General features: G+C 42.9%; 1 protein-coding gene across 1 annotated transcript in view; it reads left to right on the forward strand.

Annotated features, from left to right (window-relative positions):
* The window catches only part of LOC308095953 (solute carrier family 45 member 4-like), a 54,931-nt gene extending 41,555 nt beyond the window's left edge, over positions 1–13,376 (forward strand). The window contains 12 exon segments of the mRNA XM_080443137.1: positions 1,495–1,674; positions 3,131–3,321; positions 3,410–3,590; positions 3,834–4,301; positions 4,685–4,941; positions 5,303–5,464; positions 6,062–6,161; positions 6,501–6,581; positions 7,382–7,512; positions 7,628–7,696; positions 7,805–7,959; positions 8,143–13,376. Coding sequence (XP_080299263.1) covers positions 1,495–1,674; positions 3,131–3,321; positions 3,410–3,590; positions 3,834–4,301; positions 4,685–4,941; positions 5,303–5,464; positions 6,062–6,161; positions 6,501–6,581; positions 7,382–7,512; positions 7,628–7,696; positions 7,805–7,959; positions 8,143–8,329 — 2,162 coding nt within the window. The 3' untranslated portion in view covers positions 8,330–13,376.
* The last annotated feature ends 5,364 nt before the right edge of the window (positions 13,377–18,740 follow it).

Consider the following 18,740-nt stretch of genomic DNA (forward strand, 5'->3'; position numbering starts at 1 on the left):
AAACCATGCAATGCATTGAACCGGTAACCTTCCGAATCCCAAGCGGCCGCTCTACCTCCTGAGCCACTGCCGCCCCTTAACCATTTTGTACCCAAATGGACCCTTACAGGTCCATGTGGGCACCTTTGTGCACTCCCTGAGTTTGTATTGCACTATTCATCTCTCTGCGTCGCTGTGTGTGCCCAGGCTGACAAGAGGCGTTTCTGGGAAAGCAGCTCAGCACACTTTCTCTGGGGAGGTGGCACTCGGGTCTTGTTAGGGCTGTGTGTGTGTGTGTGTGTGGGCACCGTGCCAGTGGGGCTAATATGGGAAAGCAGCAATGACCTGTATCTGTGTGAATGAGAGAGAGGAAATAAGGAAAACAAGTGAAAAAGTGTGTGTGTATGTATGTGGGGGGCATGGGAAAGCTGTAGTAACCTGTGTGTGTGTTTGTTGACATGGGAACACAGGAGCCGGCAGTTCACAGGGAAATGCTTCCTGTTTGTGCCCCCCTCTCCACCAATCACAATTCACTTCCTGTCTGTCTGCCGGGCTAGTGACTGGTGCCGCCGCTTCATTGTCCCACATACACACAGTCTCACACAAACACGCACACACACACACACACACACACACACACACACACACACACACACACACACACACACACACACACACACACACACACACACACACACACAGAACTCTTACTATGAGCATTTTTTGTTTCAAACTCATAAATAGAGTTCCTGTGAGTTTGTAAAGTCATGCTACGTCAGACAGCCTCTCATATGCAGTTGCATGCACGCACACACACGCCCACGCACACACACACACACACACACACACACACACACACACACACACACACACACACACACACACACACACACACACACACACACACACACACACACACACACACGCACACACTTATCATGCTGTGTGCCATTCTGTGGGAGTAAGGTGAGTTTCCCAGAGAGGGCAGCGGGCTTTCAGACACAATGCGACAATGGCACCGCCGAGCTCTGAAAACCATTATTTCCAAAGGCTTGCGCTGCGCAACGATGGTTTGTCACTGTGTCGAGTGATGAATACATGTGTATTCATACCGAGACCTCGGGAGTATAGCCCTATCTTGGGAACATGTTTCCACCCAAGTAGGCATGTCGGGTGTGTTATAACTTATCAGGTAGCTTGTCGTAGGTACAGTAGGCAATATACAGTGTAAACGTAGCTTAGATTTGTTGTGTATTATGTGCATCATATTGTGACACCAGCTGTGTCTCTTGTGTTGCATCTTTTGAAGGACTAATTTGAAATGCATTAAAGATATTTAAAAAAAAAGATATTCTGTGAAATAAGAAATCTTTGAAAATAATTGAAATGGTCCCTCCGGACTTAGAATGTCAATTTCTCCAAAGGTTTTTCCTCTCTCCTGTCCCCTTTAACAAAACACAAATTTGACAGACAATTTTCTATTTCTCTGTACCGTTTTCCTCCCTACCTGTTAAGGTCTGGCACTGGGTGATGAGGTGGGGAGTCAGCCAATAGGGATCGTTCTTACCGTGCTGGGGGTGGTGGTTTTGGATTTCTGCGCTGACGCCACAGAGGGACCAATCAGAGCGTACCTGCTGGACGTGGCCGATACAGAGGAACAAGACATGGCGCTCAACATCCATGCTGCTTCAGCAGGTAGACATCTCACACACACACACACACACACACACACACACACACACACACACACACACACACACACACACACACACACACACACACACACACACACACACACACACACACACACACACACACACACACACACACACACACTGTACATATGTTGATTCACATCATCCTTGCTGCTTTAGGAGATTCATAGTTGGGGGACACAAAGAGACGTGAACAGTCCTTTGTGCCAGTAGCCATCAGGCTCAACAACCAAGCCTGACCTCCATATGAAAACTTAAGACCTGAACTGTCTGTTCTGTTCTTTATTACTTACTCTTGCTTTGTGTCTGGCACAGTCAGTTCTTTTGGATTACTGACTCCTCCTTGACTTGCACATGGACTACTGGGATGTTGAACAGAGCATTCACAGATGTCTATAATGAATAACTGTTGAGAATCTTAATATCCACACATACTGTATATTCAATGTTGATATACTGTTGATTTAATGTTGATATACTGTATCAGTATATTCAATATCAATATAAATACTGCAATGTACATTTACATTACATTACAGTCATTACAGTCATTGACAAAGTGCATATATTCATTCTCATAGTCACTGTTGATACAGACTGTACAAACGTACAGTGACATATTATACACACACACACGCACACACACGCATGCGCGTGCACACACACACACACACACACACACACACACACACACACACACACACACACACACACACACACACACACACACACACACACGTAGATGCTTGCACCTAGTCTCCCAGTGCACAAGCAAGCGACCAGCGAATGTTCAGCCCGCAGCATTCTACAACATGTTGTAAATAAGCCCAAATTAACTGTGATATGAAACATGGACCATCTGCTTCATCGCTGTGTCATATATATTGTCTCCATGTCAGCATGCACAGACCCATCTCATTCAGACCATCAAGTACTCATTTCATTTCCTTGACCATCAAACTTGACAGAGGATCTTTATTTGTACATACAGTGTGTATGCATGTACATAGGCTAATCCAGTGGTTCCCAAACGTTGTAGCTTGAGACCCAAAAGAGAAATTTGAAACTATAGTGAAAATAGCACATGTACAAGCTCACACATTGTGACCTTATAGATGTGCTATTTTCACTACTTCGTAAGTTCGATTTTTTTGTTCATGTAATTTCTTTCATTTCTCTTTTTTACATGGATTTTTTAACTTTTTGAAAATTAAAAAAAATCTAAAGTTGTAAATGAAAGAAAAGAAAGAAAGAAAAAAAACACCCCTGATATTTACTGTGGGCAGTGGGCTAATTCACATGGGTAGGTGTGCACATACTGTACTGTACATGTGATGATTTTAGACTGGACAATCTCTCATCCTCACTTCCCCTCTCTCTCATTGTGTGTGTGTGTGTGTGTGTGTGTGTGTGTGTGTGTGTGTGTGTGTGTGTAGGTCTTGGAGGTGCAGTGGGCTATGCTCTGGGGGGTCTAGACTGGACACACACCTTCCTGGGCCAGGTGTTCAAGTCTCAGGAGCAGATCCTGTTCGTCTTCGCTGCTATCCTCTTCTCCATCTCTGTAGTCCTGCATCTCTTCAGCATAGAGGAACAGCAATACTCCCCCCTGCATGACCGGATTGTAGAGGTACGCGCTGTGTGTGTGTGTGTGTGTTTGTATGGTTTGGTAAGTCAAAATTAATTGTCCATTAAAATACATCTACTCTACGATGAAGGAGAGTCCGGAGCCCGCTCACCCACACCCTTCGGCTAATGGCAGGGCTCTCGGTACCGCCCCCCACCTGGAGATCATTGGAGAGGATGAGATGATTGACAGCTATGACTTCTTTGACCCCTACGGAGATGACCAATCAGAGCGCGGTGACATGGACTTCCTGGAGGTGGAGCTTGTTAGGAGTAAGTTTGGAGAGTCCAAAGAAGACATTTCTTTCATTCACTTTCTTTCTGTCTCTCTCATTTTCTCTTTCTCACACAATCCTTCTTTTATTTCTGTCTGTTTCTATCATTTTTACTGGTTGACGTCCAAGTTCCTCATGGAAGCCACGCTGTTTTTAGACTCCGTCTTTTGTCATTTTCTCTAGACTATATCCATACGTATAAATTAATTGATCCCTCTGTATGTTTGTTTCTTCTTCCTAGGTAAAAGTGACAGTGTCCTAGCCATGGCAGACGCTACTATCGACCTAGACCATGATGCTTTGTTTCTGCGCCACATCGAGCCATCCATCTTTGCCGACCACCTTTCGTCCTACCATGGCTCACCACCCAGAACTGCTTCCTTTTTCACCTCCAATCGCAGCTCTTCCCCGACCCGGCTGGCCAATCACAGACGCAGCAGCAGCACAGGAAGCCAAGACCTGCTTCGCCCCCATAGCAACAACCACCTCACACCCTCACAACCTGCGGGCCCGCGGATCTCCCGCGTCTCCGCTTTCCTACAGGAAATGGATGAAGATGAAGGACAGGAGGCATTGCTAAGCAACCAACACCCTAACGAGCCGCAGACGCCAAATGGCCGACTGTTAGCCAACGTAGCTAACGCTAGCAGAGCCCGTGTTAACGGGCTAAGTGAGAAAGGACAGGCCCACCGTGTTGGAATGGTCAAAGGTGAGATCTGAGGCATAGTTCATAACTTGTGCATTGCAACAAATAAAACAGAATAAATAGGTGATTGCTAAAAACTACTTTTAACCTGCCGTAAAATTATTATAATTATATTTTTTTCCAAAGAATAATAAAGATAAAGTAGAAAAGTGACACTGTGTGTGTGTGAGTGTGTGAGTGTGTGTGAGAGTGTGTGAGTGAGTGAGTGTGTGTGTGCTTATGTATGTACTGTATATATAACAATTTTGAGCAATGACACATTGTGAGGATGTAGATTTGGCTTTACGACAAATGTTCACCTATTTTCCCCAAATGTTCGCCTATTATGACATGCCCAGAACAGGTGGTACATGTGGTTAAATCATTCTATCTGTGTCTTTCTACAGCTGCCAGCACCGGCCAGTCTCGGCGTCGCCACACGTTCTACCGGCAGCCGTCTTGTACGTTCTCGTACTACGGGCGCGTGGGGAGCCACCGCTACCGCTACCGCAGGGCCAACGCTGCCCTGCTCATCAAGTCGTCACGCAGCATGAACGACCTGTATGAAGTGGAGACCAGACACAGGAAGAGACGACAGAGGAACAGACATCAGAGTGGAAATACCAACTCCTCCAGTGGAGACACCGAGAGTGAAGAGGGAGAGGTAATGGATGGATGGATACAGTAGATGGATGAATAGAGGGGGGAATGATGATGGATGGATGGATGAATTGATAGATGGGAAGAAATGGATGGATAGATATAGTAGATGGCTAAAGAGAGAGGTGTTGAATGCATGGTAGAGAACAGGGAGGTGGTAGAGGTTGAGGGCTATAATGGACATGAACAGAAAAGACAAACACTACATTTATCATTTTAACACTTTGCCCCACTTCCTTTCTCTCTTTCCGCCTCTCTCTCTTCCCTGTCTCTCTCTCTCTCTCTCCTCTCTCTCCCCCTCTCCCTCTCCTCCGTTTCTCTCTTTCTCCTCCCGGCCTTTGCTCTCTCTTTGTCTCTGTCTCCAGGTGGAGACCACAGTGAAGTTACTGTGGTTGTCCATGCTGAAGATGCCTCCAGAGTTACTCAGGTTGTGTGTGTGTCACTTACTCACCTGGTTCTCCATCATAGCCGAGGCTGTCTTCTACACTGACTTCATGGGACAAGTCATCTATGAAGGAGACCCCACTGTAAGGACTAAAACATACACACGCACACACACACACACACACACACACACACACACACACACACACACACACACACACACACACACACACACACACACACACACACACACACACACACACACACACACACACACACACACACACACACACACACACACACACACACACACACACACACACACACAGTACACCCTCCTCACCTTGCCCCACAGGCTGCAGTAGATTACATAACAGCACCCCCCAACCCACCGTATGCCTGCAAAAGAAACGCACTCAGCATTTTCATCTCTAATTACACACACACACACACACACACACACACACACACACACACACACACACACACACACACACACACACACACACACACACACACACACACACCTATAAGATGAATACCAAAACACAGATAAATACATGAATGTGCTTGCACGATGCCTAATTGTGTGTGTGTGTGTGTGTGTGTGTGTGTGTGTGTGTGTGTGTGTGTGTGTGTGTGTGTGTGTGTGTGTGTGTGTGTGTGTGTGTGTGTGTGTGTGTGTGTGTGTGTGTGTGTGTGTGTGTGTGTGTGTGTGTGTGTCTATCTGCTTCTTATAGGCTCCTCTCAACTCTACGGCTTTAGCCAACTACCACAAAGGAGTCCAGATGGGATGTTGGGGACTGGTGATATACGCCATGACTGCTGCTGCTTGTTCAGGTAGTAATAATGCGTCTACACACTCACACACACGCACAGAGAGAGAACATCACACCAGAGGCTCGTAGTTGAATGTGTGCTTGTTTAATCATCACAGACATTGACTATTTTGGGAAAATCTTTCAAAAACAGTACTGTATATACTGTATGGCGTAATTAGTTGAGGCAGATGCACACTCTCAAGCATATTATAGACAAAAAATTTGGGTACTGGGAAAAAAGGAATGGGCCAAGGATGGACCCCGGGGGACCCCGGTAAATATAGAGTTTAAGTGGTTAATTTAACATTACACTTTCCTCTCCCTTCCCTCTTTCTCCCCCTCGTCTTCCTCCATTCAGCTCTTCTTCAGAAGTACCTGGATAACTTTGACCTTAGCATCAAGGTCATCTACATCCTGGGAACATTGGGATTCTCAATCGGTATGTACCACTGCAGAGTCAAATAGAATAATGTTCAGTAGAATAGAGGTCTTCAGGGGTCTACCTGAACCGACAATGCCCGAGATCCTCATGGGTTCAGGTCCGTGTTTTATTATGGTCAATTACAGTAGGTCCGGGTCGGTTCAGATTCTATTACCTCGGATCCTGTGTCTGTTTATTATTTTGTGTCATACCTGATTGGATCAGAAAAGACCCGTACTCAGCGCTGATCCGGACAGATTTGCATGAGGTGCTGTGTAGCTCACGTGATGATTTAGGGTGACCTAGGATCAGATTACTGCAGCGCAAAGTAAGGGGGAAAAGTTGAGCTGGGCAAACTCAGCTGGTAGCCAGGCAACCAGCTTTTTAATGAGTTGAGAGAGCGAGTCAAAGGTTTGCGATTATATATATATAGTAGGCTATAGCTGTCATCTACTAGTAATAGAGATTATTAGGTTTGTCAGGCGGTCCATATAATACCCAACAGTTTGTGTCGGTTCTATAATATCTCAGAACACATTAGATCTCGTAACAAATTGCACGGGTCCAGTTAGGATACGGGTCCAAAACATGTTGGAACCAATCGGATCTCGGAACGTTAGGGTTCGCTCCGTCATTTTAAAGAACATTTCAGAACCAATCAGATCTCGGAACAAAGTCCATTAGGGTTCGGGTCATTTTGGACCAGTGAAGAGCTCTAGAATAGTGTTCAATACATAAGAATAGGTCTTTGAGGAGCACAGCAGCTGTCCAGTAACTGGACGCCATTACTTACTGAAGTCTTATTTTGTTCTCCACAGGAACGGCTGTCATGGCGATGTTCCCTAATGTGTACGTTGCCATGGTAATGATTAGCACCATGGGTGTCATCTCCATGAGTATCTCCTATTGTCCCTATGCTCTGCTAGGACAATACCATGAGATGAAAGAGGTACAAACAATACAATACATAGCACACACTCACACACTCATACTATATGTATATACCTTAACACCACTTTGAAATGGTAATTTGAGCTCCTGACATTGATCTCTCTGTTCTCTAGTACATCCAGCACAGTCCTGGTAACTCTCGGAGAGGCTTCGGTATCGACTGTGCGATCCTATCCTGCCAGGTGGGCGTTCTTACCTTTGTTGTTTTCGCAGTTTCAATGTCTTTCATTCTTTCTTCTGACAGATTTAAAATGACTGCTGTGTGTGATGTTGTGTTGGGATGGCTCTAGGTGTATATCAGTCAGATCCTGGTGGCCTCAGCTCTGGGTGCTGTAGTGGAGGCGGTGGGCACGGTCAGTGTCATTCCCATGGTGGCCTCCGGGGGCTCCCTACTCGGCTTCCTCACCGCCTGCTTCTTGGTCATTTACCCTTCTCCCAACACCGGGTGAGTAAACTACTTCTGGGCTTAAGCAGTAAATTAGCCTCACGGGACACTTGGTGCGTACAGGAGAAGTTATGAAATTATAAGTTACGTAAGCACAAAGCTTTGGCATGAAATAGTCATGGCTCAGTATCTGAACAGATTTCTTAATTAAAATAATTATCTCTTGTAATCGTGATTGACCAGGGAGGGCGAGTCAGCCAAAGCGTTGAGAAGCGTCAGAGAAGCGCTGGAGCACGCCAACGGCAGCGGAGTATCTGTCCCCGTAGTTGAAGAGAAACCAACCTTCCTGAAACTCAACAAGAACGGCAAGGCCACCACCGCCACCACCACGACCGCTACCTGTCACATGGAGAACGAGTCTACTCTGTGAATGCTTGGCCAGACTGGACCAAACAGGAGATGACGGGTTACCACTGAAAACAGATTACATCACTGTCCACATCATCGCACGATGAATGCCAGAGCTCAAAGATGCTGCTTCACTCACCCCCTTGCCCCCCCCCCCCCCCACCCCCCTTCGCTCTTACTGTCCACAATGATGAATGAATGCTGGGAAATTAGTTGTTTCCTAAAAGACAGACACTGATGAGAGAGAGGAGGGTTGGTTGATGTTGGTCTGCTCTGATTTGGTACTGATGGTGCCAAATGCTGGTGTACTAGTCTGGTATCTGCTGGTCCAGTCTTGTATCAACTGGTCCATTCTGGTATCTACTAGTCAAGTATGTTTCTGGGCCCACAGGAACTTCTAGAAATTGCATCATGGTCGAGTGATGTTGGGTTGAAGTGAATAACTCTTAAGTGTTCTGAAGGACCAACATGATTGCCTGATTGGTTCAGACCTCAATAATTTATACATCTTGCTGGAAAGGAGGATATATTTGTTGGGGAGAGGAACTGCCTTCTCTCTCTCTCTCTCTCTCTCTCTCGCTCTCGCTCTCTCTCAGGGCCTGTAGGAGGTGCTATTGAGCAGCCGCCTGGACAGGAAACTTCAGGGCACTGACACACACACACACACACACACACACACACACACACACACACACACACACACACCTTCCTTCCTCATTATCATCGGAGTCAACGTAAATTGGTGAAAACCTGAATAATGAACATTTATTCCTCAAAGTTGCAATCATTTAATAATGCTGAAAATAGTTCTTCCTCAACTGACTGCAGCGATTGAATCCTCGTTCATGGATGGTGAAGTCAATGGATGAGAGTGCATCTGCTGACTGGGTGTCTCCTGCCGAGGCACTGTGTTCACCAAATGAAGCCTATAGCGTTCAGGGCCAAACACGCTCTATTTTGTGGACTTTTACAGTACTCTGCGGCTGTAGCTTTAAGACTATAGGGACCTTATAAGGCAGCGTTTCTTGCAACTGCAAAGCAGAACCCAAAATGGGTCTGGGGTTTCTTGGGTTGGCTGAATGCATGAACCTGGGTCAGTAGGGGATTTAGACAGCTGTGTCTTTAAGGTACCCTTTAGATAAGAGTGCTTCTCTATATTTAATGAACCTGGGTTGTAGAATTATACAGAATTTACTTAATAGGAGTCTCCAAATAGGTTAGACCAGTGGCTCTCAAATGTTTTAATTTCAAGAACCACCAGTTTGGTGTGCATTAGGCCACGTTCCATTTGTATACCTATTACTCTTAGAGTTATGGACCTGTAAGGGTCCATTTGGAACCCCCCAAGGAACTCTGGGACCCCACTTTGAGAAGCGCTCGGTTAGACTAGACAAATGCTAGGGTCTAATTGACCCTGCATTCCAGGGCAAAGACCCCATTGACTCAGTTTGGGCTCTGTTCTAATGACCTTTTAAGGACACCCTGCTGTAAAGTGTACTTCTCAGCAAATCCCGGGAGTGTCACTTAAAAAAACAGTAAAATCTCAATCCTAGAATTGTCAGTATTTGTACTCCGGCACAGGGAACAAGATGGTCAGGGTTACCTGACTTTCATGGGGTCACTCCCTGTGGTCCCTTGATCCTGATCAGTTTAAACAATCAGAAGAAAGTAGAAGCAAGGATTTCACGTGCTGCTGAGGGAATCACTTTGAGACCGCTGGTTGGATATTAGCCTGCCTTTATTAAAGGAGAAGAGGGGTGAAGAAAGAGAAAGACAGAGGAAAGGAAAGATGTGCAACTTTGGCAGAATTACACTACCAGAAATTAAGAATTAAGAATACATCACAACTATGACCTGACAAACGAACAGATTTACACAGATTTACAATAGAGTAACAGCTTGTGCACTGCCATAATTCCAAAATGCTACAAGACGCCTTTCCTATTCCATACTCTTTCTTTCATCGTCCTCCCTGGTTAGTGGTTATTCCACTAGGTTTGTCTCGAGGACATGCCTCTGGTTGCATAATGTTGCATCCCTAACAGCAATTGAACCAAATGCCTAACAGCAGGGATGCAAAATGGTTTCACCAAAAAGGCATCAGGTGAACGTAAAGGATAGGCAGTGGTATAGTGGTCATTGTGAAGAAGGTGATGTACGAATCAGGAGGTAGCATACTGTTCATTTGCAGCATGTAAAATCATTAGATATACTCTGGTTAGCTGCATACGGAGGACTACACCACTGCTTACAGGCGAGAAAATGTATAACAAAACCCACAACGGGAGATCCATGCAAGTTGTGTATTTGTTTTCCTTTTTACTACTATAACTAACTATTGAGTGTATACCATAAGTAATAAGCTGAAATCTTAAAAATGTGTTTTTTTTAGAATGTTTCTGTACGATGCTGGGCAAAACCAAACTTGAAGTTTGAATGGCAGATGAAAGCATCAAGGTTCTATGTTAGATTTTTCTTTCCTTTTGTTTTCTGACAATTCAGATCAATCATTGCAATAATATTGGGGGGAGGGATGTGTATTTATGTTTTGACAATTCTCAATCACTTTGTGTTGGGTGGTTAATTCCTTTCAGAGCTGCTAGCTAGTAATGTTAGCTTATGTCTGCCCTAGAGTGGGAACTTTTCTTGGGTTTAGTTTGCCTTTCAGGTCAATCAGTTGCAAAATGCTAATTGAAACACATGTAAACGGCAACATTTTCTTTCACTAGTTAATCATTGGCTGTTTGAAAAAAATCTTTAAGGGGAAAAATATTTTGTTGGGTGTTAGGAGAGAACTAACATGCTGATTGTTTTGTGTCAAAAGTGAACTTTAAGTCTCACAAGTAGGTATATGTGGTTGAGGGTTTAGCCCTTTCAGAACAGGTTGACTGGTTCCATTGCTACATTTGTGTGTATACAATTCCAGAGAGAAATAGAAAAAGGTATGTTGCATCCTTGATTGACCCCCACTCTGGCTATGACACTAAGACAACGAAAGGGAGAACAGGAATGATACAATTATGGAAAATACAGACCCATTGGTGCATATTTAAAGAACAGATGGGTTTAATGACATACAAATTGCTCAGCCCATACAGCAAATGACCACGCACAACTTCAGTTTAAGTACGTATGTGAATTGCAGTTCAGAGTTTGGCATGTGTGACCCTGTACAAATCATTACCTTGTTCTTTCTTATATTGTCTTAGGTAGGGGGTACCGTTCTTTTCTAATGCATGGCTGGATGTTCTTGTTCTCTTGTTTGAACACGATGTATAAAAAAACCAACATGTACTGTTTAACCTGAAGGATTGTGCTGGGTCTGGGTTTTGGTGATTTTGAAAGTCACATTTTGAGTGCATCTGGGAGTTTAGTTTGGGACAATTACATAGCTGCTGTTACAGTCCAATACGGTGTAGATGTCTTACTAGCAGCTTGTTGATACAGTGTGTCACTATTAGGGTTGATTGATGACCAAGGTGAACACGGGTGTCGCACACCACGATCTACAAGCTCACAATGTGTCGCACTATGGCACATTGTGAGCTTACTAAAATATAAGTCAGGCATCATGCCATGTTACATTGAAAAGTAATACAAGATGCTTGTGGTCCCTCACTATTCTCACACATGTGTTTATTTTGAAAAATAAAAGGGTAGGGGAGAAACACCAGGCCTTGAAACTTGGAAGTGCAACTTGGGTGTTTGGGTATAAATACAATGGGAAGTGTGTGGTATGGGGTTTTTCCTTAATGTCCCGAGCCTCTCACTGTAGAACTCTGGAATGTCAAGGTAGAGTGGCCTCTCTCTCTGCCTGGTGGGAGATTGAGATTTTTTTTTAATTTTTATTATTCCATCAGGTGACTTAAGGGTAAAATCAATGAATGTAAAATGATTTCAGCTGAAATTGTTTTGTTTTTGTTCTGCAAGACAGAGGGGTCTAACATTGCACAGAACTTGCACATACAAAGTTTTAAAAAAGAGAGAGAGAAAAAAATAATTTAATCGTCTTGCAAAAAGAAGAAAAAACATCCAAACTGTGGATATTTATTTTTTGAGCTTTCTTGTTTAAAAAGGACACTTTCATTCACTTTATTTAAAAGAAAAATATATTGAAAACCTTAGATTCTATTTGCTGTTATTGTTAACAGGAGATATGTTACAGAAAGAAATGTGGACTGGAGTGTGTGCGCGTGTGCGTGTGTGCGTGTGTGTGTGTGCGTGTGTGTGTGCGTGCGTGTGCGTGTGCGTGTGCGTGTGCGTGTGCGTGTGCGTGTGCGTGTGCGTGTGTGTGTGTGTGTGTGTGTGTGTGTGTGTGTGTGTGTGCGTGTGATTGTGTTCACAAGTGCACATGAAGCGACTGGAAAGAGTGTTAACATCTCATCTCAGTTTGATTCTCGTTCTGTGTTCTTTACAATCATCAGGTTTACACTTAATCTTTGGCTGAAATACCGGAGGTGATCGTCAGGTTGTCTCCATTCTGTCTCCATTTAATTGTTCTAATTCATTTGAAGATGTTTTCTCTAGTTGCTGTTCTTTTACTTTGACAGAAGCGCAGGTAGACCGAGTTTGGCCATTGCACCTTTTATTAATGGCGGCCATGTGTGCTCCAGCATCCTGCTGCTCATTGGCTGTAACTAAGGATTTTCTGAATCGTTAACCACGTCATCATGGTGATTTTACAGGTCAACAAACAAGACCAAACTCTGTGTACCTCTGACTCTGTGTTTAGCAGACTGTCTGTGCGTTGAGCATGATTGCGACAGTTGCCCATATATATCTTCAGAGATTACGAATACTTAAGAATGGGAAGATGAAGCTTGTGCTGTGTACTATATTATATGCCTTGTCATCTGAGAGAGAGAAAAAAGTTGTAAATATATTTTTCTTTTTAGTTCCTTCTTTTTTGCTGCTATAAGAAGCTGATTATTTTTGTTAGTAGTTTTGTTTTTCTATATAAGGACTGTATATATCTATACGTTGTGTAAATATGCTTGAGCCTTCATATATGTAGGACTCTGGATAAACACTGTAAGGAACGCACCTTTAAAGATCTCCTCAGAAACAAACTGACTCTGTCTCCTTTTTTAATTCAATCTTTAACTTTATTTGGTTTCATTTGTACACTCTGAGTTAAATGAATGTGTTGTATACAGTATACACATTTATATACATGTTCTTTTGATAAATAAGTGGCTGAGGCTAATCTCAGGAACTGAAGGGACTTGGAGAAGTGCCAGACGTTTCACATAAGTATTTTAAATATGTGTAAGTAAATTACTTTTACCTAAGCTAAGTCTTGCTCCAGTAAATAAGTGGTAACAAACATGCTCATGTACTGTCAAATAAATCCATTAACATACTGTATGCATACTGTATCCCACAGACTATATCCTTTTCAAAATTCAAAAGTATTGCTTCATTTTATTTTATATCTGCAGACACTACCAACATTGGTAGGTAAATTCCATGAGAATTGTATTTGATGTACTTCATGTCTAAAAATGGATACAACAGCAACTAAATGAAGTAGTTCTTTAGAAGCACAAAATTACAAACGTACAAACATTCAACGTGGTTGTCAATTGGAGTAATGGTAGAGCAGCAGCAGTAGTAGTAGTAGTAGTAGTAGTTTTTCATATCTATCTGCTGTTATTCATGTGCAGTGCACAGCAAAATATATCAATATAATTCAAGTAAAAATCCTCTATTTATCCATTTCTAATGTTAAATGAACATTTGACTGTGTAGTAACCTATTGGCCTGCAGTTACCTGTATTAGCATTGCATTTGACAAACATCTTGACTCAGCGTCTACAAACTGCTTACCAACGCTAGGCAGACAGAAGTGGTGAGGAGTGGAAAATTCTGTCTGCTGTTCATGCAGAATGAGCTCTTTGACAGACACACACACACACACACACACACACACACACACACACACACACACACACACACACACACACACACACACACACACACACACACACACACACACACACACACACACACACACACACACACACACACACACACACACACACACTCACACACACACAATATTGCCTAATACTCCCCTTTGGTGTCACATGTGAGTTAAGGTCAGGCTGAGGCCCCCCCACACACACACACACACACACACACACACACACACACACACACACACACACACACACACACACACACACACACACACACACACACAGCAGTTTCATGATCCTCATCTGGTGTCTCAGTAGAGAGGGGGGCCTCTGACCCAGAATGTGTGTGTGTGTGTGTGTGTGTGTGTGTGTGTGTGTGTGCATGTGCGTGCGTGCGTGTGTGTGTGCGTGGGTGGGTGCATGTGCGCTCGCGCGCGCGCGCGCGTGTGTGTGTGTGTGTGTGTGTGTGTGTGTGTGTGTGTGTGTGTGTGTGTGTGTGTGTGTGTGTGTGTGTGTGTGTGTGTGTGTGTGTGTGTGTGTGTGTGTGTGTGTGTGTGTGTGTGTGTGTGTGTGTGTGTGTGGCACCTCACTGTGACTGTGTAGCCACCAGACTAAGCCTTGTTCACATCCTGCTCCAGAATGTCACAAACACAAGCAACACACACACACGTCAGACTGTGCAGTGGCTTCAGTTGCGGAGCTGTTGGCATGAAAGCTTGTGTAGATATTATGAGCCGGAGTCAACTCCACTGCCCTGCTATGTGCGTAGCTCTGATGTGAGCAGCTGGCAACACATTTCAGTGTATGGGGCCATTCAAAAAGTACACCACCGCAATATACCACTGCTAAGGCAGTGAGAGAGAGAGAGACAGGGGGTGGTGTAGAGGGAAAAAAGGTGCAGACCAAGTAGAGAACCAAAGTCAAGTTTACAAAGTATTGAGGGTTTAAAATGATGTTGATCTTATCAAATTTCTCTTTTAAGTAAAATAAACCGGAGATGGTGTGTCTTGCCGATTTTTGTTGCACGAGTCTTGTTTTTTTTTCAGGACTTTCAAAAAGCGTTAAGAATTGGTTCTCAAAGTGGTGTCCAGGGGTCCTTTGGGGGGTTCCAGGGGGTCCCCAGCAAAATGTTATTATTAAATATGTCTCTTTCATTGCTACTTTTAACTTTTTAATGGATCCTAAGTAAGTAAAGACATTTATAGGAAGGGGGAAACAATAATTGACAATTATGAATTATGAATTCCACTTAATAAACTTACAATATCACTGGTGTTCACCGTTCACTTAGGCTACGGGGTTGGGAAAAGCCATCTAAAACTTAAAATGCAATAAAAAATCCATAATTCAAGTTGCACAAAGACGTGTCTTTTCAACAGACGTCTCTACCCACTGGGCACACAATACAACAACGCCCAAACGCTGTGCATACGCCGTCCATACGACGTCCGAGTCAGACGTGTGTCGACGTCGTTTCAAAGTATTTTTTGCGAAACAGCTGCTGACTGAGGTCTGACTCGGACGTCGTATGGACGGCGTATGCACGGCGTATGGGCGTTGTATTGTGTGTGCCCAGTGGGTAAAGAGATTTCTGTTGAAAAGACATGTCTTTTACAACTAATGTGTTTTTTATACATATTATATGATATTATATGATATTATATCATATTATATGATATTATATTATACACACACACGATATTATATTATATTATATTATATTATATTATATTATATTATATTATATTATATTATATTATTATAAATGATATGACCTCATAAAAATGTAAATGTATTATTAATTAACGGGAGCAGTTAGGGGTTGGGTGTCTTGCTCTGGGACACCTTTAAATTACAATAACCCTGTGTGTCTGCTTTATTTAGCTGATAAAGCTACTACTAATTAATTAGTAAAACTTCAACTATCAGGAAACAGGGGAGGGACACAGTCCCCCCAATGGTCCTCCCTCCTCCGTGTACATTGATGGCATGGGACTTGAACCTGCAAACTGTTTGTAGTAGAGGCAACCACACCACTGCGCCAACGCACCTTTGGGCCCTCAGTGGATGTCTTCTAGTGCTTTTGACCTGCTTTTTTGTATTTTGGCCTTGAAAATTTCAAAGTATTACAATATTGAAGAATGGGACAACTGGGACTTGAACATGGCACCTCTGTGATGAGAATCTGATCACTATCCCATTACACCATCTCTTCCTGCCTGTCTGCAGATGTCTTCTAGTGTGGTTTTGACTTGCTTTTTTGTATTTTGGCCGTCTGGGGACCTCCAGGGGGGGTGGGGGGGTTCCAGGGGGTCCCCAGCAATTATCTATTATTAAAGATGGCTCTTTTATTGCTGCTTTTAACTTTTTAATGGATCCTATGTAAGTAAAGCCTGATAAAAGTGTCAAACTCCCAAAATCCACCAGAATACTGGAAATTACATCTACTCTGTTAAAAAAATCCTGGGGGGGGGACCCCCAGCGTGGTCAAGCCCCGGGCTTGTAGATCTTTGATTTTCGCATAAGAATTGAATAAGTGTGGGGAAAGTCATTGGTTTGTGATCAGATTTACTGCTTAAAGGGCAAGACCACTTTGGGTGAGAAATAGACTTTGTAAGGAAGTTTCCTGGTCCTCATAAGAGTTGTTTTATGGTTAAAAAGGCTTTTAGAGTTAACAATTAGGTCCATAAATTGCATAAAATAGAAAACTTGGTAGAAGAATTATGACAATAGGCCTACTAGCATTTAAAAATCCTAAAGATTATTTAGTAGAGACTCCTCTAAAAGTAAACACACAATTTCAATGCAATTTTAAAAAATTGCAACGTGCAAAGAACACTTTTGAACGTATGTGTCTGTAAAGTGGCCTTTGCTTCATTTAATCTCTGAGGTTTATAATCATGTTTTGCGGTAGATCAGAGGAGGCTTTACCCTGTCACATACTGCCCTCTGTTGGACAAATACATGAACTGAACAAGACAGCTTACTAGATTTAGGTTGCTACACAGTATGCTATTTTTTTCAGTCTACTATCTACTAATTACTAAACAAGAGGTTTCACTTGGCCTACTATTTGTATGCCAAATTACCTTTTAGAAGGCCTATGTCCAAAGTGAAACCCTACTGCTCAACTTAACACATTACATTTAAGTATTGTGGTGTTTGAACTAACCTTGAGGTCATCAAACAACAAAGACAAGCGTGCAGATGGGGATTTTAACCCAGTATAATCCTATAATTGATCATTTCTGCATGCCCTAAGTATAGTATTTTCTCAAACTTAATTCTGTTGAATCAAAGAGAAGCTGTGGTCATAATACCACACTGTTTGACAAACTAGCTGAAAACCTTATAGCCACCAATTATTTTCCTCAAACCTCAAATATGACCTAAAACTCTTAGTAGACTAACAGGCCTGGTGGCTTAATAGGAAAAGTGAGGCTGCACAGTCCTAAGGCTGGAGAAGCAGGATGTAATTAGGTTGATTGAGAACATGTGGCAAGAGCTCAGAAGTCAGAAATACCTTGATACTTTGTTTTTCCTGTTGTGCCATCATCAGTACACTATCTTTGTTAATCACTGTAGTGATGATTCAGTGATAGATTTTGAATATTTATGCAAATACTTAGCTAAATTAGGCCTCTTAGAATATCTGCATGTAGGTGTAGACCTGTAGCTATATTTAGTAACCTGCTGAAATGTAAACAGCCTACTTAACCGCTTAAAGTAAACCATGTATTAGTAAAAAATAAAAGACCTGAGGTCATCAATAACGCTAAGAGGTATGAATTTTAATGACATTACTAAGGCCAAAACGAATCTTCTCTTATGAAAAAGTAAATATAGGTGCAGAGATGTTTTTAAACAATGATGAACCTTGATCATATGGTAGTATTTCTTCCTTGGCCTAGTAGGAATGAATGTTCAAGTTTCACAGCATTCAAATGCTGCATTCATGATTTGTGGTATTTTGTGCAAAACAAGCCACTCCCCCAAACTTTATAAGCCAATCGTAGCCAATCAGAATGGAATATGAAAAATCGGACAGATACGTCTTCATCACATGACCATAGAGATAGTGTGTACTGATTTGTGTGAGGTATGGACAAAATCTGTAAAAATCGGCTTCATGGTGGCGCTAATACACGCTGAAGTGAAAACTTTGGAGCTGAGGTTGTGCCTTGGCCTCCAAGGAGTGTGTGTGCAAAGTTTCAATGCCAATCGGTCCTACGGTGCCGGAGATTAGCTGCTGCCAGACACAGGCCACAGACAGCGGGGAAAACATAGTCTCTGGCCTTCGAATGTACGGCCTTTGGCCGCCCGGCCTGGCGGAGACATTAATAATAACTTTATTTGACAAGTGTTTCAAAACACAATGAAAAGTAATACACTTTACAACAACACAAAAAGCACTTTAAATAGTTAAATAATAAAAAGAAATATCAAGGAAGGATAAACAATTAACAACTAGTTTGATCAAGGATGCAATACAAAACAAGTTAGTTCATTTTA

Source organism: Gymnoscopelus braueri (genome assembly GCF_963280865.1).
Source record: "Gymnoscopelus braueri genome assembly, chromosome: 11".
In the NCBI taxonomy this organism is placed as follows: Eukaryota; Metazoa; Chordata; class Actinopteri; order Myctophiformes; family Myctophidae; genus Gymnoscopelus; species Gymnoscopelus braueri.